Source organism: Balaenoptera ricei, chromosome 9, assembly GCF_028023285.1.
Source record: "Balaenoptera ricei isolate mBalRic1 chromosome 9, mBalRic1.hap2, whole genome shotgun sequence".
NCBI classification, from domain to species: Eukaryota; Metazoa; Chordata; class Mammalia; order Artiodactyla; family Balaenopteridae; genus Balaenoptera; species Balaenoptera ricei.
In genome coordinates, this window is record NC_082647.1 from 107,879,532 (window position 1) to 107,904,136 (window position 24,605).

Genomic DNA, 24,605 nt, shown 5'->3' on the forward strand with positions numbered 1-24,605 from the left:
ATTTCTCTTTCAGATTTTTCATCATTAGTGTATAGGAATGCAAGAGATTTCTGTGCATTCATTTTGTATCCTGCAACTTTACCATATTCATTAATTAGCTCTAGCAGTTTTCTGGTGGCAGTTTTAGGATTCTCTATGTATAGTATCATGTCATCCGCAAACAGTGACAGTTTTACTTCTTCTTTTCCAATTTGTATTCCTTTTATTTCTTTTTCTTCTCTGATTGCCGTGGCTAGGACTTCCAGAACTATGTTGAATAATAGTGGTGAGAGTGGACATCCTTGTCTCGTTCCTGATCTTAGAGGAAATGCTTTCAGTTTTTCACCATTGAGAATGATGTTTGCTGTGGGTTTGTCATATATGGCCTTTATTATGTTGAGGTAGGTTCCCTCTATGCCCACTTTCTAGAGAGTTTTTATCAGAAATGGGTGTTGAATTTTGTCAAAAGCTTTTTCTGCATCTATTGAGATGATCATATGGTTTTTATTCTTCAATTTGTTAATATGGTGTATCACATTGATTGATTTGCGTATATTGAAGAATCCTTGCATCCCTGGGATAAATCCCACTTGATCGTGGTGTATGATCCTTTTAATGTGTTGTTGGATTCTGTTTGCTAGTATTTTGTTGAGGATTTTTGCATCTATATTCATCAGTGATATTGGTCTGTAATTTTCTTTTTTTGTAGTGTCTTTGTCTGGTTTTGGTATCAGGGTGATGGTGGCCTCATAGAATGAGTTTGGGAGTGTTCCTTCCTCTGCAATTTTTTGGAAGAGTTTGAGAAGGATGGGTGTTAGCTCTTCTCTAAATGTTTGATAGAATTCACCTGTGAAGCCATCTGGTCCTGGACTTTTGTTTGTTGGAAGATTTTTAATCACAGTTTCAATTTCATTACTTGTGATTGGTCTGTTCATATTTTCTATTTCTTCCTGGTTCAGTCTTGGAAGGTTATACCTTTCTAAGAATTTGTCCATTTCTTCCAGGTTGTCCATTTTATTGGCATAAAGTTGCTTGTAGTAGTCTCTTAGGATGTTTTGTATTTCTGCAGTGTCTGTTGTAACTTCTCCTTTTTCATTTCTGATTTTATTGATTTGAGTCCTCTCCCTCTTTTTCTTGATGAGTCTGGCTAATGGCTTATCAATTTTGTTTATCTTCTCAAAGAACCAACTTTTAGTTTTATTGATCTTTGCTATTGTTTTCTTTGTTTCTATTTCATTTATTTCTGCTCTGATCTTTATGATTTCTTTCCTTCTGCTAACTTTGGGTTTTGTTTGTTCTTCTTTCTCTAGTTTCTTTAAGTGTAAGGTTAGATTGTTTACTTGAGCTTTTTCTTGTTTCTTTAGGTAGGCTTGTATAGCTATAAACTTCCCTCTTAGAACTGCTTTTGCTGCATCCCATAGGTTTTGGGTCGTCGTGTTTTCATTGTCATTTGTCTCTAGGTATTTTTTGATTTCCTCTTTGATTTCTTCAGTGATCTCTTGGTTATTTAGTAACGTATTGTTTAGCCTCCATGTGTTTGTCCTTTTTACGTTTTTTTCCCTGTAATTCATTTCTAATCTCATAGCGTTGTGGTCAGAAAAGATGCTTGATATGATTTCAATTTTCTTAAATTTACTGAGGCTTGATTTGTGACCCAAGATGTGATCTATCTTGGAGAATGTTCCGTGCGCACTTGAGAAGAACGTGTAATCTGCTGTTTTTGGATGGAATGTCCGATATATATCAATTAAATCTATCTGGTCTATTGTGTCATTTAAAGCTTCTGTTTCCTTATTTATTTTCATTTTGGATGATCTGTCCATTGGTGTAAGTGAGGTGTTAAAGTCCCCCACTATTATTGTGTTACTGTCGATTTCCTCTTTTATAGCTGTTAGCAGTTGCCTTATGTATTGAGGTGCTCCTATGTTGGGTGCATATATATTTATAATTGTTATATCTTCTTCTTGGATTGATCCCTGGATCATTATGTAGTGTCCTTCCTTGTCTCTTGTAACATTCTTTAATTTAAAGTCTATTTTATCTGATATGAGTATAGCTACTCCAGCTTTCTTTTGATTTCCATTTGCATGGAATATCTTTTTCCATCCCATCACTTTCAGTCTGTATGTGTCCCTAGGTCTAAAGTGGGTCTCTTGTAGACAGCATATATATGGGTCTTGTTTTTGTATCCATTCAGCCAGTCTATGTCTTTTGGTTGGGGCATTTAATCCATTCACGTTTAAGGTAATTATCGATATGTATGTTCCTATGACCATTTTCTTAATTGTTTTGGGTTTGTTTTTGTAGGTCCTTTTCTTCTCTTGTGTTTCCCACTTAGAGAAGTTCCTTTAGCATTTGTTGTAGAGCTGGTTTGGTGGTGCTGAATTCTCTTAGCTTTTGCTTGTCTGTAAAGCTTTTGATTTCTCCATCAAATCTAAATGAGATCCTTGCCGGGTAGAGTAATCTTGGTTGTAGGTTCTTCCCTTTCATCACTTTAAGTATATCATGCCACTCCCTTCTGGCTTGCAGAGTTTCTGCTGAGAAATCAGCTGTTAACCTTATGGGAGTTCCCTTGTATGTTATTTGTCGTTTTTCCCTTGCTGCTTTCAATAATTTTTCTTTGTCTTTAATTTTTGCCACTTTGATTACTATGTGTCTCGGCGTGTTTCTCCTTGGGTTTATCCTGTATGGGACTCTCTGCGCTTCCTGGACTTGGGTGGCTATTTCCTTTCCCATGTTAGGGAAGTTTTCAACTATAATCTCTTCAAATATTTTCTCTGGTCCTTTCTCTGTCTCTTCTCCTTCTGGGACCCCTATAATGCGAATGTTGTTGCGTTTAATGTTGTCCCAGAGGTCTCTTAGGCTGTTTTCATTTCTTTTCATTCTTTTTTCTTTAGTCTGTTCCGCAGCAGTGAATTCCATCATTCTGTCTTCCAGGTCACTTATCCGTTCTTCTGCCTCAGTTATTCTGCTATTGATTCCTTCTAGTGTAGTTTTCATTTCAGTTATTGTATTGGTCATCTCTGTTTGTTTGTTCTTTAATTCTTCTAGGTCTTTGTTAATCATTTCTTGCATCTTCTCAATCTTTGCCTCCATTCTTATTCCAAGGTCCTGGATCATCTTCACTATCATTATTCTGAATTCTTTTTCTGGAAGGTTGCCTATCTCCACTTCATTTAGTTGTTTTTCTGGGGTTTTTTCTTGTTCCTTCATCTGGTACATAGCCCTCTGCCTTTTCATCTTCTCTATCTTTCTGTAACTGTGGTTTTTGGTCCACAGGCTGCAGGATTATAGTTTTTCTTGCTTCTGTTGTCTGCCCTCTGGTGGTTGAGGCTATCTAAGAGGCTTGATGGGAGGCTCTGGTGGTGGGTAGAGCTGACTGTTGCTGTGGCGGTCAGAGCTCAGTAAAACCTTAATCCACTTGACTGTTGATGGGTGGGGCTGGGTTCCCTCCCTGTTGGCTGTTTTGCCTGAGGCAACCCAACACTGGAGCCTACCCGTGCTCTTTGGTGGGGTTAATGGCAGACTCTGGGAGGGCTCACGCCAAGGAGACCTTCCCAGAACCTCTGCTGCCAGTGTCCTTATCCCCACGGTGAAACAGAGCCACCACTCGCCTCTGCAGGAGACCCCCCAACACCAGCAGGTAGGTCTGGTTCAGTCTCCCCCAGGTTCACTGCTCCTTCCCCTGGGTCCTGATGCACACATTACTTTGTGTGTGCCCTCCAAGAGTGGGGTCTCTGTTTCCCCCAGTCCCGTCAAAGTCCTGCAATCCAATTCCCACTAGGCTTCAAAGTCTGATTCTCTAGGAATTCCTCCTCCCGTTGCCTGACCCCCAGGTTGGGAAGCCTGACGTGGGGCTCAGAACCTTTACTCCAGTGGGTGGACTTCTGTGGTATAAGTGTTCGCCAGTCTGTGAGTCACCCACCCAGCAGTTACGGGGTTTGATTTTACTCTGCTTGCACCCCTCCTACCGTCTCACTGTGGCTTCTCCTCTGTCCTTGGACGTGGGGTATCCTCCTTGGTGAAGTCCAGGGTCTTCCTCGGTTGAAAGGTCTTTGACTCACCATTGACATTCGGTCGGCTGTCAGAAAATGGCCAGTCCCCTCCCTCCACAAGTTTCTGACTACTTGGAGTTTCTATTAAACCCTCCACACTTCTTAGACACAACTTTAAATCCAGTTCTGCCCCCAGTTCTCCTGCCTCCGTCCCCAGTTCTGCTGCAAGAGCTGTGGATTTCACGCTGTACGAATTCTATTCTGTTCACTTTCTGTGCGAGTTCTGGGGAGTTCGAGTGCATTTCCCGTCTTGCGGGGAGCAGCGCGGTGTGCCTGCATTGACCCGGGATGGGGTTGGGGGGAAGCGTGCCTTTCCTGCTGCTGACGCCCTGCCCGACAGTCGTCAGAACTGCTGCCCTGGCGTCACTCTCCCCAGCACCCCGGCCAGTGTCCTCCACTAACGGCGTTTTGTTTTCACGTCAGTCTTACTCTTCAGTCCTGCCCATGTCACGTGCTTTCCCATCACTCACGCCCTTCTTTAGGAGACGCGCCGGGATCTCGTCCCTCTTTGTTCCCTCAGCAGCCCTCACGGCACGTTGGGCTTTCAAGTTGTCTGCCCTCGCTGCGCTGAGGGTCGTTGCCTCAGTGTTAACTGGGAAGTGAGCAGGGCCGGGGTCCAAACTGCGGTGTGTTTATTAGTCAAATCAAATTAAAACTTCTGAGCAGGCAGAAGAGGAGGAGGAGGATACGTGAGCATTTCCACAAAAGCGTTTCCTGAACCCCTGCCCTGGGCCAGACACTGGCGGTCACAGGGCGGATGTGACAGGACCCCTAAACTCCCGAGGCACCTGGTCTGCAGGAGGAGAGCACCCCAGCAGTGGGTGGGCAGGGGTGTGAAAGAGTGGGCCTCACACGGAAAGCACACAGGCACTTGGAGGCAGCCTCATACCGGCTGCCGGGTGGGTGCCACGCGCTCCCTGATGTAAGAGGGACAGTCCCCCCCGATCACAGCATGGACGGCCCACCCCACGCTAATCACGCCTCCAGCCTCAGCAGCCTGCCCATTCATACAACACTTTTAGGACCAGGTAAGATAATGCAAATGAAACTTTTTGTGCTAATGATTTTAGTAAAATTTAGAGCCCCAAGGAGAAAACTAACATCTCCTTTTCTGAAAGTTCAGGAAATTTTCATCCACGCGACACTGAGCCTGGCCCCAAAACCATGGGAACTGCAGGGGAGAGCATTGCAGGTGGAGATAAAGAAGATCTAGACTTGCCCTCAGGAGCTTACCATCTAGAGGCAGGTGGATGGCCGGGGGTGGAAGGTGGCTGTGGAGTGGCAGAGATTGGAGGTCTAGCGGGCTGGGGGCCGTGGCCAGGACCTTGCCTGCTTGTCTGGAGTTTAATCTGTCAGTGAGGCATTTTCAGGGTTTCTGGGGAAACCGGTACAGGCCAGACTCTCTGAGCCCCACCACTTTTGCTTGTTCTGTCTAGGATATATATGCAGTCCTGTCCGGGATCAAATTATATTCAGAAGGAAGGGTCTTGTGACCTCCAGGAAAAAGGAAAAGAAAGAAACGTGCAGTGAATGGGGTTCACCGGGGAACCGCAAGCGGGGAGTTGGTGGGCTTGCTCTCCTTCCCTCTGGGTCGTCCTCTGCGGAGCCCTGGGTAGCCACCTGAGCCTTGTAAAGTCTCGTGAGAAGGGAGGGAGGCAGGTGCAGTGTCCGCAGCGCCCCGAGCCTGGCCTCCCGGGGTGCAGGAGGTCATGCGGGCTGTTGAGGATGCAGGAGCGGCCCCGGGCCTGCCCAGCCTGGGGCCCCGCTCTCCTGTCCCCGCTGGTCTCCACCTGCCTCTCCTCGTCTTCCTCATCCCCTCCTGTACCACGGGCAATCTCACACACGCTCGCTCTTCATCTCCCGGCCCCAGACCAGGCTCGCTGACCAGGTGGGTGCGGAGGAGCTGGCCCTGGCGGGCTGGAGTGCTGTCTTGGGCGGTGCTGCTGTTCCCAGCTAGGAGCACGAGGGGCCAGAGGCGGTGGAGACTCTCTGCTGGGCTGCTAGCGTGAGGTCCCAGCAGGCACGGGGTCAGGGTGCCAGGCGGCAGGTGGAGAAAGGTCCCCGGCTCAGGAGAGAACCCTGCACAGCGTTGTATTCTGGCCTGTGTTGTGCTCCGGACACCCGCAAGAGGGCCGCACTGGAGAGACGTGGGGGACTTGAGGGCAGACTTGGGGAAACTGCACAGCAAACTCAGGAGCAGAAAGCCAGTTGGGGGCAATCCTGAACCGGACTCTGAATGACAGACGGAGGCAGAGATGCAGCGTGAGGCTGTGGGCAGCCCCAGCCTCCCAAACAGCTGCCCGCCCCGGGGGTAGGATCGGCACGTGCTGCAGGCGACCGTTGCAGGACCTTGTCCTTGCCAGGACTGCAGAGGAGAAAATTGCATGAGAATTGAAGCTGAGTCCACCAGTGGAATTTGTCATCTGCTTGCATTTGCTTTTTTACCACCAGATGGTCTTCCTCTTCTCTCTCCATCCCCCGTTCCCTTAAGGAAAAAAAAAAAAAAAAAAAAGCCATACAAAACAATCTCCGTCACAGATTTTAAAAAGCAGGACACAGTGACAGCTATTAGAACTGATAGCTGACAGAGCTAGGAGACAGAGCTATAAAAAGTTTGCTGACATTCTTCCAGAAATGTGCTGCATTGGGCGGAAAGCCATGGCTGTCTACGATGCTTAAAAGAATTGCTTTCCTTTTTGACCTGAGTTCTGCTGTCCTTCTCCCTGTGGGTGTTTTCCCCCAGCCCACCCCCTCAGTAGGAGAAAAGGTGAGGCGGCACCCAAAACAGAGCATCAAGAGGGTGATGTCCCCATGAGATCAGTTGAGTGTAGCCGCTGTCAGATGTGGGCAAGCAGGTCGTTCAGACTACGTGCCCTGGACTGTTTCAGGGCATATTTCCTTTCACTTTTTAAACTCATATGTTATGCACCGTATGCCTGCAAGGGCCAAGTGTGAGGTCATGCCGACGTGTCCCTGCCCTCCTGTTTGGGTGGTGACAGCGGGTAACGCCAAGCACTGCGCTCGTTGTGCATTTCCTGGAGAGAGGAGAGTCCAGGAGCTGCCCGCATGGGGCTCAGACGGCACTGGGGCGGCCAGTTCAGCAGAGTCCTCCTGGGTAGATTCAGATCTAGGAGGAACTTCACGTTTAAGTTGAGACCTGAAGGAGGAGTGGCAGCTGCCGTGGGGTCGGCATGGGGATGCACCTGGTAAGTCGAAGCCGCAGGAAGAACAGGGCACAGGACGGGGACTTGCGGGGCACAAGCAAAGGGCCGCGGGTTCCCGCCCCAGGGTGAGGGGTGGGTCACATCGCCTCTGACCGTGGGGAGCCGCGTCAGATCTCAGCTCTTTTCACTCTCTTGTCCTCCTTACAGTTAGAAGGCAGACTTCTAGAAACCAGTCTGTCATCACACAATCCGACACACGTTCCTTCCAAAATATAAATCGAATAGGGAGGGCAGTACACAACCTAAGTTAGGGAATCAATCCTTACCTACTCTTTTTGGCATTTTTGCTCTCAAAGCTGCTGCGATTACTAATCTTTCTAGGAATTCCTCTCCACACAAGTTGAGAAGTTGCTATTTTCTCCTCTGTCTGGTGGTTAAAGTTTTGGGTCTGCTGGTAAGGACTTAGGCCCAGTATATATCTGTTATCCCATTTGGGGGGACTGTGTGATGTGGTTGGAAACAGCAGACCTTTCTCACATTCTCACTCACTGCCCATGAGGTCATTAAAGCAGCGTGTCCCCTGCCCCCCGGCCCCGCGGTTGCAGAGCTGCTCTGTTGGCCTTGCAGCTGTTGAGCTCTGGGCAGTGCCATTGAAAGGGGTGCCTTTCCTGGATTAGGCCCTTAGGGAGAGTCTGGTCTTTCTTTAGTGCTTTTGTTGGAATTGAGCCCATAACCAAGGTTGATTATATTCGTTTGTTGCCAGCAAATAACAGTAGCACTGCTGTTTCCATCTGTTATCACTGCTTTCAGATCATTCTAATTAAATCTCCTAGTCGTCAGTTTCTGAATGAATTATGTTTTGGGGCATTTGGAAAATTTGTCACATAAACCCTTTTGGCTGCAGCCCATGCATTCATTTCATGTTGTTTTGTGCCCCAAAGTTGCACCTCTGAGTATTTATAGTAGCTAAGAACTCTCTTCTAAGGGCACGAGGGGTGGTTTTGTGGTTTGCCTGTAAGACGGGCTTTGGGGGCCCTTGGTTTGTGGTTGTTCATGGCAGGTCAGCCATTCTGAGCACCTTTGTTTTGATTTTGCTCTCAGAGATGCAGTAAGTGGTAGTTGAGATAGCTGAAGTATAATTCCTCATAACCCGTGAAAGGAGATGGAGGTGGGCTCTTCCATGTGGTTTCAATTGTCATTTTAGTTTTCTTCTAGACAGTGAAATGATGCCTAAAATAAATCTCATTCTGACTCCTTGTGAGAGATGTGTCCGACATCCCAAAGAATGAGATTATGGATTATTGTGGCACAGGAAACGGCAACGTCTGTACACTGCCAGAGAAAGCGCACAGACGTTAGAAACCAACCGACCTCATTCAAACCCAGCTTTCTGCTTGCTTCTTGTGTTACCTTGGCCAAGTTAATTCACCTCTCTGATACTTAGTTTACTCATCTGTAAGTACATAAGCTACTTAATTCCCAGGGTTGTTACGCTGTTGAATGAGATTTCATATGAAAAGCCCCTGGAGAATAATAGGTTCTCCATAAATGGCGGCTGCTATTTTTACCTTACAGTTGAGCTGGTGTGAAAAGATGCTCTACCTCATTATTAGGGAAATGCCAGTTAAAACCACAGTGGGATACCAGTACAATACCGGATGATACCAGAGAAACTGGAAACTCATACATTGCTGGTGGGAATGTAAAATAGTGCGGCTGCTTGGAAAACAGGAGGTTCCTCAAAAAGTTAAATGTAGAGTTGCCACATGACCCAACAATTCCACTCCTAGGTATCTACCCAAGAAATGAAGACACATGTCCACACAAAGACCTGCATGTAAATGTTCGTAGCAGCCTTATTCATAGTAGCCAAAACGAGGAAACAACCCAAATGAAGGGATAAACAAATTGTGGTGTATCCATTCAATAGAATACTATTTAGCACTGAAAAGGAGTGAACTGCTGATAAATGCAACATTGATGGACATATGCAGACGTAAAAGACTATAAGTTGTGTGATTCTTATTTACTTGAACCTTTTGGAAAAGGCAGAGCTATAGAGATAGAGAATTGGTTAGTGTTGCCTGGGCTGCAGTAGGAGCTGGGCTTGACTGCAGAAGGAAATGAGAGAACTTTTGCGGGGGATGGAAATGTTCTAAAACTTGATTGTGGTGTTGAATGCACAGCTGCGTGAACTTCTAAAACTCAGCAAACTGTGCACTGAAAATGGGTGACCTTTAGGAATTCCCTGGCGGTCCAGTGGTTAGGACTCCATGCTTTCACTGCCGAGGGTCTGGGTTCAATCCCTGGGCAGGGAACTAAGATCCCACAAGCTGTGCAGCTCAGGCCCCCCCAAAAAAAAACAAAAGAAAGAAAATGAGTGACTTTTATGGCTGTGGTTTTGTGACTTATAGCGAGAAATATATATCCCTGTAAAGGTGTCTGTTTTTAGGTTAAGGGAGTGACTTTTGGAAAGCCCGTAGGTAGTCTAAGGGTGGGGGCTGCTTCCAGGGGAACCAGCCATGTGATTAGGGTATTGGAACTTTCAGTCCACCCCCAGATCTCCAGGGGAAGGGACAAGAGCGGGAGATTGAATCTGTTTACCAATGGCCAATGATTTCATCATGCCTGTGGAGTGAAGCCTCCATAAAAACCCAAAAGGATGGGGTTCACAGGCTTCCAGGGTGAGCACGTGGAGATTCGGGAAGAGCGGTGCACAGAGAACATGGAAACTGTGCCCTTCCCTTCCCCCATACCTTGCCCTATGCGTTGCTTGCATCTGGCTGCTCCTGAGTTATATCCCTTTACAATACACCAGTGATCTAGTGAGTAAAATGTTTCCATGAGTTCTGTGAGCTGCTCTAGCAAACTAACGGAACCCAAGGAGGGGGTCGTGGGAACCTCCAATCTACAGCTGGTTGGTCAGAAGCACAGGTGACAACCTGGACTTGTGATTGGCATCTGAGAGGGGAGGGGAGTAGGGCAGTCTCGGGGGACTGAGCCCTTAACCTGTGGGCTCTGACGCTGTCTCCAGGTAGTGTCACATGGAGTTGAATTGTAGGACCCCCGGCTGGTGTCGGAGCATTGCTTGGTGAGGGGGAAGCCCACGCACATCGGGCGTCAGACGAGTTGTGAGTGTGGTCATCGTGTGTGAGAGAAGCACAGGAGGAGTGTGGGTTTTCCGACACAGTGGTATATAAATTAAACCTCATGTTGAGCTAGAACTTGGATGACGTGACAGTCTCATAAATTGCGCTTTCTATTTTTAATTATGTTAAAAAAATTACGTGGTTTTCAGAACTCTTGTGTTCAGGTGAACAGGAGCTCCTGCATGCCTGTTTTGAGTGCCTCAGGGGATCCTGTCTTTTGCACTAATTTAGGGTTATGTGCCCGCTGTTACCACAACAGCTTCTGATTATTGTTAGAGGAACTTAAGACTCAACAGAGAGACATTTGTAAAGTAACCCCAAAGAAATCACACTGTCCAAAAATAACACTATAAAGTTAAGCTTATATATAGCCCCATTCTTTTTCCTATGAATATACATTAATATTTATTTTTACATTGTTAAAATCAAGTATATGTAACGTGTTTAAGACTGACTGCATAAAATGAGCATTTTCCATGATGTTAAAATTTTTATAAATACGATTTTAATTACTGACTACGTGAGTATTTTTTCAGTAACCCCCTCTAGCCTTGTTTATTCTTTTTCACAAACTTTGTTTATCTGTTACTTTTTATTTAATTCCCAGTTGGATAATGTTCACTTTTGTCAACCAATTATATTTCCTCAATTTCAATATCTCTTTATATCCACTCTCATATTCTTTATTGGACTGCAAATGATCTGCTTTTTAAAGTGACATTTATCACCAGTATTTTGAAATGTATCTTTTCATATTATTTTCTCTCTCCTATGATTTATAACAAAAATATACTATCTTAGATATACTATTTTACTGACTTTATTTTTCTTAGCAAACTATTCCCGTGCTATTGTATGCTTCTCTACAATGTCTTTTGGATGTGTTATAATATTGTTAGCCAAACCCATATTCTGAAAATTTTGGTTATTTCCAATTTTTATTAATAACATTTTTTCACAATTGTTGATATTGTTTCCTTGGGATAAATGTTAATAACCCTGTTTAAGTTATGTACATTTCAAAGGTTTTTTGACATATATTGAAAAATTGTCCTCCTGAGACATTACATTTATACTCCCAACAGTATTATGTAATATGTATTTTCCTTCATGCCCTCATCAACTGTAGATACTAGGTCTTTTTCTTTTTCATTAATTAATTTGATATATAAATCCATACTATTATAATTTACATTTATTTGATTACTGATGAACGACATCTTTTGAAATAGGTTTATTGACCTTTTGTGTTTCTTCTTTGAAGAATTCTCATTTCTATTACTCTTATTTTTTTCCTATTGGGATTTTTATCTTATTGAATTATATAAGCTCTTTATTGTTTAAGGGCATTAATCTTATTCTATTTGAATACTTCCCTCTATTTTCCTTTTAATTTTGGTGATCTAATTGAACTTGAGGAAATCTGCTCTCCTATCATTCTTTTATGAAAAACCAAAGCAGATAAAGCAAAGAGACTTTATTTAGAGTAAGTTATGAGAGTTCACAGAATTTTCCCAGGGATATGCAGCTGGGACTACTTATGTCTTATAGTCTCCATGGCCCTAGAATCTTCAGGATATTAGTAGATAGTGCTACATCTCTGTTGGTTATTTGCTGGCCACATATGAATTCCTGATGTGGTTTCTTCTGTAAGATACTGGAAGATTTTTTATTTCTGTTTTCTTGAGTTTCTCTGCTTTTTTCCCTTTAATAAATGATGTTTATGAGCAACCTCATACTCTTATTTCTAAAAACAACAACAACAACACAAAAAAAACAAACACAAAAAAACCAAGGTTCCTTGGAAATGTGTTCCTGAAAAAAATGAATGTCCAGAAGCCCAAGGATTAAGTAATAAACACTTAGGGAATTGATTAAAATTCCAATACAGGAATTTAAAGCATGATCATTCCTATTTATTATTTGAAATTCAGTGACCTTGAGATAATTAACTGTCACTCCCTCCATAAATTCTATTTTTTTTTTTTGCATGGTTTTATTACTCGTTATTGGTTTTTTTAAAAATTAATTAATTAATTAATTAATTTATGGCTGTGTTGGGTCTTCGTTTCTGTGCGAGGGCTTTCTCTAGTTACGGCAAGCGGGGGCCACTCTTCATCGCAGTGCGTGGGCCTCTCACTATCGCGGCCTCTCTTGTTGCGGAGCACAGGCTCCAGACGCGCAGGCTCGGTAGTTGTGGCTCACAGGCCCAGTTGCTCCGCGGCATGTGGGATCTTCCCAGACCAGGGCTCGAACCCGTGTTCCCTGCATTGGCAGGCAGACTCTCAACCACTGCGCCACCAGGGAAGCCCTCCATAAATTCTTGATCAGACCTCAAGGCCTCTCCATGCCTCGTGCCTCTGTCCCTGGTCCTGAGCACAAAACCCGCCAGAGTCCAGGAGGCTCCCTCTTTCAGACTGCAGAGTGTGGAGCCCATGCCAGCTGGGCTGAACTGAACGCAGCCGGATCTCAAGGCGCATCTGAGTTCAGCTTTTGACGAATGTGAAAGCAGCACCTTGTCCCAGCACAGCACAGAGAGAGTCGTGATTGATCCTGGGGCCTTCCCACCATTTCACAGCAAACTGTAGGCTTATTGGCCCCGGGACAGACTGGCTAAAGTTATTACCACAATAAGTAAAATAAGGATCCTTACTTTCCAGGTGTGAGTGGGATTAGTTCTGTTACTGAAGCCCTCGTTTGCCAGTTTGCTATTCATTTAAAGATCCCACCTAAACCGCCACTGAACAGAAGGAGGAGGGGTAGGATTTAGATAAAATCCTCAGTGCTTTGAATCCCTTCGACTTTGCTCTTGACTACCACGTGTCCCAAAGTCACAGGCGGATTCACTTCTCTCAGAGTCGATCAGAATTGTGGTACAGCTATTCTTTGAACTTGGAATAGAAAAAGGATGTACTATTTTATTAAACAGTGGCCTCCTGGTTCTTCCTATAGGCAGTAGAGATAGATGTAGAATAATTTATGTCAATATGAGGATGATTATTTGGGATTAGCAAGGATTTGTTCTTTGGGGCTTATTTAGATCTTGGCTAACTATGGATAACTATACTTAGGAGGGCTTAACTACATTTATAGATATCCTAGTCCTTCAATAACAGACCACCGGGATTCTTTCCTGAGTACAGATGTTTTACAAGCCTTTCCAATTTAAAGCTTAGGTTCCCTCACTTGGATTGCTTCTGACAGTAGATGTTCTCTCACAATTCCATAGATTCTGCTTTGTTAGTAGTTTATAAATTGTATGTTGCTACTCTTTACACTCTCTTCAGGAAGGAGATGGTTGTACTATTAGTGCTTCCACTAGACACATCATGAGCTCTTTGAAGGCCTCCCGTTTGCCCGGAACCTGGTAGAGCATCCTGGCTATTGTGGGTGCCCAATCCGTGACACAAAGTAGCCGACCTGACCTCTCCTAACAAGTGTGTTTTCTGTTTCAGTAGCTGGTCAGTTTTTGAGACATCACGGTAGTATCTTTGCAGAATGCGTAGAGCTACTTTTAGGGGTAGACATAAAACCCTGAAATTGATTTTTTCCCCCCTTATTTACTTTTCAAAGTCTTTTTGGAGAGGGGCTTATTGTTTTTAGGGAGATTTTGGAAAACTGCATACCACAGAGTTTTCCAAAATGTAAGGTATTACATATTTAGAATCTTTGCTCTCAAGAGGTTCGGAAGCATGGCTTCTGCTTAAATGATAGACGATCACGGGAAAAATGAGCCTTGGAAGTCATTTGTTCTGGAGAATTGAGAAAGCTGGCTTCAGGGTGCGCATTTCGGGATAGAGTTGCTAAGTGGCTGTGGGATTTAGTGAGCTGTATACCCCAGTCTGGCCAGGCGTTTAGATATATTCAGTCTCTGTTACTTCATAAAGCCGTCTTATACATTCCGCAGGGAGGAGAGTCTGTCCTGTTATATTTATTTTTTATTTTTTTATAACATCTTTATTGGAGTATAATTGCTTTACAATGGTGTGTTAGTTTCTGCTGTATAACAAAGTGAATCAGCTGTACATAAACATATATCCCCGTATCTCCTCCCTCTTGCGTCTCCTTCCCACGCTCCCTATCCCACCCCTCTAGGTGGACACAAAGCACCGATCTGTCCTGTTTTAGAAGTAAGGAAGCTGAGATCCAGACTAACTGGTGACATGGCTGGTGAGGGGCAGTCAGGATTGGAACCCAGTTTTCTAGGCTTTAATCCATCCTTCCTCTGTGGGGTGGATTCATCCTGGCCCCTGTGCCGTGGAACCTGGCACAGTGCCTCTGTCTGCTTTTCCCCATGCTGCCATCTGCCTGCCTATGGGGTTGCCTCTGACAGCCCAACATTGTTGGGGAGTATTCTGGAAAGCACCCCCTCACTCATCCTTTACAAACTCCCATTTTGACCACATCTGCGAAGTTCCAGCTGTCTGGCTCCGCCCTGAATCCTGGTGTTTATGCTGATTTGGAAATTGGAATCGGTAGGCTAATAACTGTGGCTCTGCTGGTGGACTTCCACTTGGCAGGAACCGGCTCTCCATCCTGGGTGGCTTCCAGCAGGAATCTCCCTCTGCACTTCCTGCCTGTGGAACCTAATCTCCATTTTTAACACGAGGCCTCTCGGATGCTGTGCAAACCGACTTTGACCCCGGTGTGCAGTTAACCAGCGTTTACTGGAGGAGAGGCTCAGCAATGGAAAGGATCAGAGCTTCCCAGTCCTCATTCAGTGTTTTTCAGTTGATTAGTGAAATGTGACTTGTGTTCTTCCTATTATCCAGCTGTAAAATGATATAATAATGTGTTAACTTTTGTGAAGTACCAGATACACGTGTTGCTACAGTATCGACATTCCTTACAGGAAAGCTGTTGTAAAAGTCCAGCGTCCAAAAGTAGTGAAGAAGTTGCCTGGATATTAGCAAATTTCAAGAACTTAACTGCTAGGCAACTCAGTTTAAAAGGGATTTTTCTCTTCTGTCTCAGGACATATGGCCGCAACATTTTCTTAAGAGAATCTTTAATAAAGGAACAAACGGGGTTAACACTTTAAAAATTGGTCTTATTTGAGTGGCTTAGTGAAAGATGGTGAAAGGTTATCAGCAAAGAACTGAGTTAGAGTAACCAACAAGCACCAGTGGAGTTACTGGATACCCCAGCAAACGCTGGGAAGAGATTGTGGGAGGTCTGAGTGAGAGTGGGTGGAACTAGTGACCTTGGCATCTGAGGGCCCAGGAGGACCACCAGGAGGAGAGGGTGTTCTTCTAAGTTTTGTGTGAGCGTTAATCCCAGCTCCCTCCACGTGGTTACTCCTGGCAAAGTGGTGGCCTGTGTAGGAGCTCCGTGATGGCACTTAGGGCATCTCTTTGGGCCGGGGAGAGTGGATTTAAAAAAAAATCTGGACCCATTGCCCCGAGTCTCCATTGAGACGCCTTTTGGGGTGGCCAGGGCAGCAGGAAGGGAGGGGTGTTGGACTTGGGCTCTGGTGTCCTGAGCTTTGGGACTGGCATCAGGGTCACCGTTTCTTGACTGTGTGTGGAACTTGAGTGTCACATTCCAAGAAAGTGTGTCTGTCTCTACTGGTGATGGAGAATGAAGAAGAGAGGTTGGAAATGCCACCTGGAAATAAGACCCAGTTTCTCAGTTTATCGTAGAAGACTCTAGTGAAATGAGTTGTAATTTAGGGCAGACACCTGAAATTGCTCTTCCTTGCCAAAATAAATTGATTTCTTCAGCTGTCTGAACTTCATTTCTTGAACTGGACAAGAGCTAACCTAGTCTAAATTAAACCCATTTTCCATTAATAAAACTGGGTCACTTCAGGCTGCCTGAATGTGCTTCTGAGTGTCTTAAAGCCTATATTTTTTTAAAAATCCCATGTTTCATGCTCTTTTCATAACTCATCTAATTTAGCCAGCATAACACATAACTTTTTTTTTTTTAATTAATTAATTTATTTGGCTGTGTTGGGTCTTTGTTGCTGCACGTGGGCTTTCTCTAGTTGCGGTGAGCGGGGTCTACTCTTTGTTGTGGTGCCCGGGCTTCTCATTGTCGTGGCTTCTCTTGTTGCCGAGCACGGGCTCTAGGTGTGCGGGCTTCAGTAGTTGTGGCTTGCGGGCTCTAGAGCGCAGGCTCAGTAGTTGTGGCTCACGGGCCCAGTTGCTCCGCAGCATGTGGGATCTTCCCGGACCAGGGCTCGAACCTGTGTCCCCTGCATTGGCAGGTGGATTCTTAACCACTGTGCCACCAGGGAAGTCCAACACATAACATTTGAACTCACCTCTCCCTTGGCATTCTGCAGTAGATTTGGGGTCTGTTTCTGAACTTCCACAGCTGTCAGGCAGACTGAGGGAGGAGGGCATCACCATACACCCGCGGGGGTAGGGGCTGGACAAGACAGTTCGTCCCTGCCTCGCCCAAAGAAAGCTTTGTTTTCACTGTGCCTTTTCCGGCTGGTAGGGGCCGATGAACGTGGATCATGGAGGTAGGAAGTTGTGTATTTTTAAAGTGATGGCATGAGTGGAGTAGTTTTAGAAGAGCCTTGCTCAGCTAGGTCAGAGCGTTTCTGCTTGGAGCTCTCGCTTGGAGTTGGTGCCACTGGCTTCCTCTAACTTGTCAGGTGTTTGAGATACTGGAGCCTCCAGGGTGGCATCACACCTGCTCTGCCCTGCCCTCCCCTCCAGAAAGTTCAGCATCAACTTCCTTGGAAAGCACAGGGAAGTCCCTCCTTGTCCCCCTCTTCCGTCCTTCTCCTACCTGGGAAGGAGCAAGGGCAGGGCCCCCGCGGATGCGTCAGGTCAGTTCTGCCTCACAGAGTCTGGCAGACATAGGTGCCCACTGGGGAATCAACGACTTGAATATGGCTTTTGGAAGACAGTGGACCCTTGAACAACGTAGCTTTGAACTGCATGGATCCACTTATACCTGAATTGTTTTCCGTGGTAAATAGGACAGCACTATACGATCTGTGGGGACGGAGGACTGACCAAAGTTCTACGTGAATTTTCAACTGTGTGGACAGTGGGTGCCCTGAACCTCCGCGTTGTTCGAGGGTCAGCTGTATTCTGAAATATAAAGGTCTAGAAATGTTAAGACTCTGGGAAATGTCTTTCAGAACCAAAAATTGGGGGAAATCTTTGTAATAATTTACTTCTGTCATTCTTTAGATATTTGAAGTATCATACCATGTGCATTTTTAAGAATGGATTGTTTTTAATCCGCATTTTTAATGAATTATTCATCCCCATTTATTTATTTATTTATTTGGCTGGGCTGGGTCTTAGCTGCGGCACACGGGATCTTCGTTGCAGCCTGCTGGGTCTTTAGTTGCGGCATGCGAACTCTTACTTGCGGCATGTGGGATCTAGTTCCCTGACCAGGGATCGAACCCGGGGCCCCTGCATTGGGAGTGCGGAGTCTTAGCCATTGGACCACCAGGGAAGTTCCCCCACCCCCTTGTATTTAGAGCTATGAAAAGCTAGAAAAATTATAAGGAAATAGATGTTTTCCTATGTTTTCTTCTCTTTTAAAAATTTTGAAGAAATAACAAGTCATGTTGGGGGTGGATCTCCCTCTAGTTCATCGTCCCCCCAACCCCTGCTTCTCACACTTTAAGCTGCATTCACTCATCCTTCCTTCTTTCTTTTCGTGAGATCTTCTCAACAATATGCAAACTACTTTTCACTGACAAAGCTTTTCTTCTCTTTCCAGTGCACAGAGGCCAAAAAGCATTGCTGGTATTTTGAAGGACTCTATCCAACCTATTATATGTAAGTATTTGCACTTCTCTGTTGGTTTGATTCTGTGGTCACATCTTTCTCTGGGAATTATTTCTTTCGTAGGTCACAGGACTGGTTATGGGATGGGGCATGCCCGGCCTCACGAGGCCTCCACCCCTGGTTTCACCTGCCTCCGCCCCGCAGTGAGCGGGCGACCTCCCTAAGGATGCTCTCCCTGTCCAGACCAGCTGCTCTGAGGACAGTGTGGAATTCCGGGTGCTCTGTTCTGTGAGGCATGTTAGCTTGTACATGATTGGTCACAAAGGGCAAAATGTCTGAACAAGGCCAGAGTTATGCCGGTTTATACAAATCTTCCTAGGCAAAGGGAGCGAAGGTAGTGGGAAAGAATTTTGAACTTGAGCAGGACAGGACAAAGTACTTAGCTCAGCTGCTGTGACTGTGAGAGAGAGAGAGACAGAGAGAGAGATGATGGTGATCACAAGGGTCACCCAGCCAGGCCCCTCCCCAGGCAGGTGCAGTCAGCCTTGTATGGCTCTTGGCTCAGATTATGCCTCTTCCTGTGCCCTCAGCACCTGCCAATATTACTCCTTTTTTTTTTTTTTAAAGATTGATTGATTGATTGATTGATTGATTGCTATGTTGGGTCTTCATTTCTGTGCGAGGGCTTTCTCTAGTTGCGGCAAGCGGGGGCCACTTTTCATCGCGGTGCGCGGGCCTCTCACTGTCACAGCCTCTCTTGTTGTGGAGCACAGGCTCCAGACACGCAGGCTCAGTCGTTGTGGCTCACGGGCCGAGTTGCTCTGCGGCATGTGGGATCTTCCCAGACCAGGGCTCGAACCCGTGTCCCCTGCATCGGCAGGCAGATTCCCAACCACTGCACCACCAGGGAAGCCCCGCCAATATTACTCTTATTAAAGCATTGCCATATTTTCTCCCTATTGTTTTTCTGTATTTTTAATATCTGCTGTGTTAGCCACTAGCTCTGCTGAGCCACCTGCCTAGGTGGCCAGATTAACTCTCTAGATTATTAATTATTATTTTTGATAGTGTTTTGAAGTTCTGTAAGTTTTGAGTGGAATGAGCCAAATTAATTTTTCCCAAAAACTCTTGTATTGAATTTTGTGAAACATGAGAAATTTCAGTAATGCATATAATTGTGTTATAGCAGAAACACTCTCTTTTCTAGTACATAGGGAGATTGCACAGGAAATAGTACACATAGTAGCAAAGAGGATTAGTTCTTAATTGGCCAAGATGTATGTTTTTCTTACCTGGCATTCTTCGAGAGTTTTTAATCTCAGAGAGACCCGTGTAGTTGGGGAAGGTTGCTGGGCTGTGAATGGGGACAAAGCACAGGGAAATGGGCAGTTTTCCAGCCTTGGTTTCGTATCAACAAGCAGGAGTCCTTACTGCCCTACAGAAATCCCCTGCAACTGCAAAAAGACAAAATCCACTTGGAAGGTAAAGCAGCAGCAAAAGGGCTTCGGTTCTAATTACAGAGTTGTCAGGTTGAAGAAAAATGGTTGTGGGATAACAGGGAGATGAAAAGTTTGGTTCTTAGTACAGTGGGTTTTCCTTGGGAAGCTTTAGTTCTTGATTCAACTTCTTACGCAGGTGTGGATCAACTGTGTCTTCCTTTGTGCTCTTTCTCCAGCTGTTTTGTAGATCAGCTGAGGAACCGTTTCCCGGTTTTTCAGAGGTTGGTAGTCAGAGGTCCTTGCTGTTCTTGTACTTACTTGCTTGTTTGTTCCTTCATACATTTATTTATTCACTACATATTTTGAAAGTGTTTTTGCATTGACAGAAAATACAGAGACAAGCCCTGTTTTGTCACTCAGACCTGCTGGTTTGGATTCCTTTCACCTCTCTTCTCTGCTGATAGTGAGGGGAAGGGTCCTAAAAATTAAAAAGTAAAGTCACTCTGCTTTTAGAGTACTGAAGCTCAGTATAAAAGTAATAAAGGTGACATTCATTGAGCACTTAATATAGGCTAGGCACTGTTTTATGTCCCTTACATGAATTTATGTCACTTAACCCCCTAGCCGCTCTGATCTTTCTTTTCCTCTCCTCTCTGTTCCCACTGCCTTCACCTGAGTCCATACCTCTGTCAATGCTCATCTGAAGCACTGTATAAACTCCCCCCGCCCAGTGTTATTGAGCTATAATTGGCATATAACATTGTATAGGTTTAAGGTATATAACGTGATGATTTGATACACTTATGTATTACAAAATGATTACCACCATAGCGTTAGCTAACACCTACATCACATCACATAATTATATTTTTTTGGTGATGAGAACATTTAAGATGTACTCTTTTAGTAACTTTAAAGTATATAATAAAGTATTATTAACTATAATCACCATGCTGTGCATTAGAGCCCCAGAACTACTTATTTATCTTATAACTGGAAGTTTGTACACCTTAACACGTCTCATTCCACACCCCCCGCCCCAGTCCCTGGTAACCACCATTCTACCCTCTTTTTCTTTTTTTTTTATAAATTTATTTATTTATTTATTTATTTATTTTTGGCTGCATTGGGTCTTCATTGCTGCTCACGGGCTTTCTCTAGCTGTGGTGAGCAGGGGCTACTCTTCATTGCGGTGCGTGGGCTTCTCCTTGCGGAGCACGGGCTCTAGGCGCACGGGCTTCAGTCGTTGTGGCACTCAGGCTCAGTAGTTGTGGCTCGCGGGCTCTAGAACGCAGGCTCAGTAGTTGTGGCGCACAGGCTTAGTTGCTCCGCGGCATGTGGGATCTTCCCGGACCAGGGCTCGAACGCACGTCCCCTGCATTGGCAGGTGGATTCTTAACCACTGCGCCACCAGGGAAGTCCTACCCTCTTTTTCTAAGAGTTCTTTTTTTTAGATTCCACATATAAGTGAGATCATACACTATTTATCTTTCTCTGTCTTATTTCGCTTAGCATAATGCCCTCAAAGTCCATCTATGTTGTTGCAAATGGCAGGATTTCCCTCTTTCTCAGGACTGAATAAAATTCCATTGTGTATATATGTACCAGATCATCTTTATCCATTCATCCATCGACACAGGTTGTTTCCATGTTTTGGCTATTGTGAATGATGCTACAATGAACCATAGGATTGCAGATACCTCTTCGAGATCTTGTTTCCATTTCCTTTGCATATACACCCAGAAGTAGAATTGGCAGCTCTATTTTTAATTTTTTACTGTTCTCCGTAGTGGCTGTACCAGTTTACATTCCTACCAACAGTGCACAGGGTTCACATTTTTTCCACACCAACACTTATCTTGTCTTTTTGATGACAGCCATTCTAACAGGTGTGAGGTGATACCTCTGTGTGGTTTTGGTTTGCATTTCCCTGATGATTCGTGATGTTTGAGCACATTTTCATGTACCTGTTGGCTATTTCTGTGTCTTCTTTGGAAAATGATCTGTCCAGTTCCTCTGCCCATTTTTTAATTGGATTATTTGGTTTTTTTGCTGTTGAGTTATATGAATTCCTTGTATGTTTTAGATATTAACCCCTTATCTGATATATGGTTTGCAAATATTTTCTTCCATTCAGTAGACTGCCTTTTCATTTTGTTGAGTGTTTCTTCTGCTGAACAGAAGTTTTTTAGTTTGATGTAGTCCCTTTTGTTTTTTGTGTTTTTGTTGTTTGTGCTTTTGGTGTCATGTCCAAAGTCATTGCCAAGACCAGTGTTGAGGAGTTTCTTCCCTATAGTTTCTTCTAGGAGTTTTAGGTCCATTTCAAGTTAATTTTTGTGAGTGGTGTAAGATAGGGGTTCAGTTTCATTTTTCTGCATGTGTTTCTTCAGTTTTCCCAGTGCTATTTGTTAAAGAGACTATCTTTCCCCATTGGATGCTTTTGGGTCTCATGTTAAATATTAGTTGGCCATTTATGCTAGGGTTTATTTCTCGGCTTTTTATTCTGTTTCATTGGTTAGTGTGTCTATATTCATGTCAGTACCAAACAGTTTTATTACTGTAGCTTTGTTGTATAATCTGAAGTCAGGGAGTGTGATACCTCCAGCTTAGTTCTTTTCAGGGTTGCTTTGGCTATTCAAGGTCTTTTGTGATTCCATACAAATTTTAGGATTGTTTTTTCTATTTCTGTAAAAATTTTGATAGGAATTCCAGTGATGCTCTAGATGACTTTATAATGGACCTCCTTTCATTCTCTTCTCCCGTCAAGTTCTCACTTCTTTCTAAATTACTGAAAATTTTGTGTCAGTCTCCTACTTAAAAACATCAGGAACAAAGTTCAAATCCTTAGCCAACTGTAAACAGGTTTCCATGATACTTGGCTGGTTTTATCTTCTTTATTGTGAGTCCCATGAAGGCAAGGCCCACAGCTTTATTTAAAAATTTTTCTTATTTGTCTTTTTTTTTTTAATTAATTATTTATTTATTTATTTATTTATTTTTGGCTGTGTTGGGTCTTTGTTTCTGTGCAAGGGCTTTCTCTAGTTGCGGCAAACGGGGACCACTCTTCATCGCGGTGCGCAGGCCTCTCACTATCGTGGCCTCTTTTGTTACGGAGCACAGGCTCCAGACGCACAGGCTCAGTAGTTGTGGCTCACGGGCCTAGTTGCTCCGCGGCATGTGGGATCTTCCCAGACCAGGGCTCGAACCCATGTCCCCTGCATTAGCAGGCAGATTCTCAACCACTGCACCACCAGGGAAGTCCTAAAATGTACCTTTTTTGTGCTTTGGTTCTGGGCTTACTAGATACGTCCTCTTAGCAACAGTGTGATTTAAAAATAACAGGGAGGTCACGTGGCCTCACCAGTCCCGTCCCTTTGCTTTCATTCTCGACTTGAGTTGTTCTTGGGCCGAGGACTTGCTCATTCAGCCCCTCTGTCTGCTGCAGGGGCGGGTGAGGTGAGCAGATGGGGACGGGCCTGCTGAGGAGCCCTTGCCGCTGGCCGCGCAGGGCTGCACACGTCTGCAGGGCCTGGCTTCGCTCCTGTTTGTTCAGAGTCCAGAGGGCACTGCAGACCAAGGTGGCAGTTGTCAGGGAAGCGTCCCAGTGCAGTGTCACATCCTGGAGCACTTCGATGCCCTGGCGCCTGGCGGGAGCGCCTGTCCTGCTCAGAGGTGCACCCCGGGCTCCGCTCCCGCGTGTGCAGCAGGGGCTGGCTCTGGTTCAGCTGCTCTCGCCAGCAGATCCCTTGGCCTCTAGGCCTTGGTTCTCGGGGTCCCGTGGCTGTGGTCGTGGTCACTACCACGTTCAGTTTCTGAGAGGGTAGATACTGCCCTGCGTGTCCCTAGCGTCTGTAATCATCACTGATATTTGCAGTTTCCTGGTGGCTTGGAGAGGGTCAGTGGGTCTGTGTCCAGAGGTGACCAGATGGGGCCCCTGACTTTAGATGTGGGCACTGCTGCCCCAGAGAGGGGCAGGAGGGCTGGGCGAACCTGTCTCACCGTGGGGTACGCTCCTGGTGACTCTGGGAGGGCCCTTCCGCTTGTCTCCAGTGTCCAGAGGGGCCCTGGTGGACCACCACGGCCACAGTCGACCCCCTTGTGGGCAGAGGGGGCCTCTCAGATCAGTTGCAGTGTCTCTCTGTCGACGAGAAATGTCACGCTTTCTGCTGAGATCTGTAGCCCCGAGGCTCGCTTGCCCACAGCCGCCGTCCGCGGAAGGACGTGAGTGTCCAAGGGCAGAGGTGGGAGGCAGAACCAGGTGGAAGGCGGAGGGTGCTGAGTCCGTGTCGGCCGCCTGGACTCGTGTGAGTCTCCAAGTATGGGGCCCAGGGACCTCAGGGCCTTCTCCGAAGTGCACGGTGGTGGACGGACCTCACTGCCCTGGTGCACCTGCCAGCACTCACCAGGAGCCACCCATGCTTCCGTGTCTCCCTCAGACCAAGACAGAGCCGAGTGCGTCCCTGAGTTTTCCCAGACTGTAGCTGAGGCGGAGCCCTCCACTGCGGCGAGGAAACTGTGAGGGAATTAATCATAATACAAAGACTAAGAATAATGACAGCTGACATTCATTGAGTGCTTACTGCATGCAGTGGACTTTTCTGGGCATGCTACATGTATACTCTTCCGAGAGCTTTTGAGGGTGGCCCCTCTCTCCTCCCCTCCCTTCTTTTCCCTCCGTTTCAGCTGAGGGACCTGTGTCCTTCTCGTCCTTTGGTGCCACGCTCCATCCTCGGACTTGCTGTTGCTGAAATAAAACATCCGTTGTTTCCTCCCTAGACTTGGGGGTTCGTTGAGGGCACGAGTTCTATCTTCTGTGCTGACGCGCTGCCAGGCACATGGAAAGCACGCGGTACTCATTTACTAACTCACACGTGGCGGCCTCGAGCAGGGTTGGGGAAGGAAAGAGTGACTCACTGTCATTCTTCAGGGATGGAAATTGTTCTAGGGACCTAATGTCAAGAGACCTGTAGTCCTGCTCTGCCATTAGGTTGCTCTGTGATCTTGGTCAAATCTCCTAACCTTTCTGGGCCCCAACTTCCTGGGCTAGATAATCTCCAAGGTCTCATACTGCTTAATTCTATGACACCCTCTGGCTGTCTGTGCAGAGTAATTT

General features: G+C 45.5%; 1 protein-coding gene across 2 annotated transcripts in view; it reads left to right on the forward strand.

The window, feature by feature from the left end:
* VOPP1 (VOPP1 WW domain binding protein) overlaps window positions 1-24,605 on the forward strand; it is a 95,825-nt gene that overhangs the window by 33,663 nt on the left and 37,557 nt on the right. For both annotated transcript variants that reach the window (XM_059934317.1, XM_059934318.1), the window contains exon 2: window positions 18,046-18,104. In XM_059934317.1, the coding sequence (XP_059790300.1) occupies window positions 18,046-18,104 (59 nt within the window). The remainder of the gene's footprint in view (window positions 1-18,045; window positions 18,105-24,605) is intronic.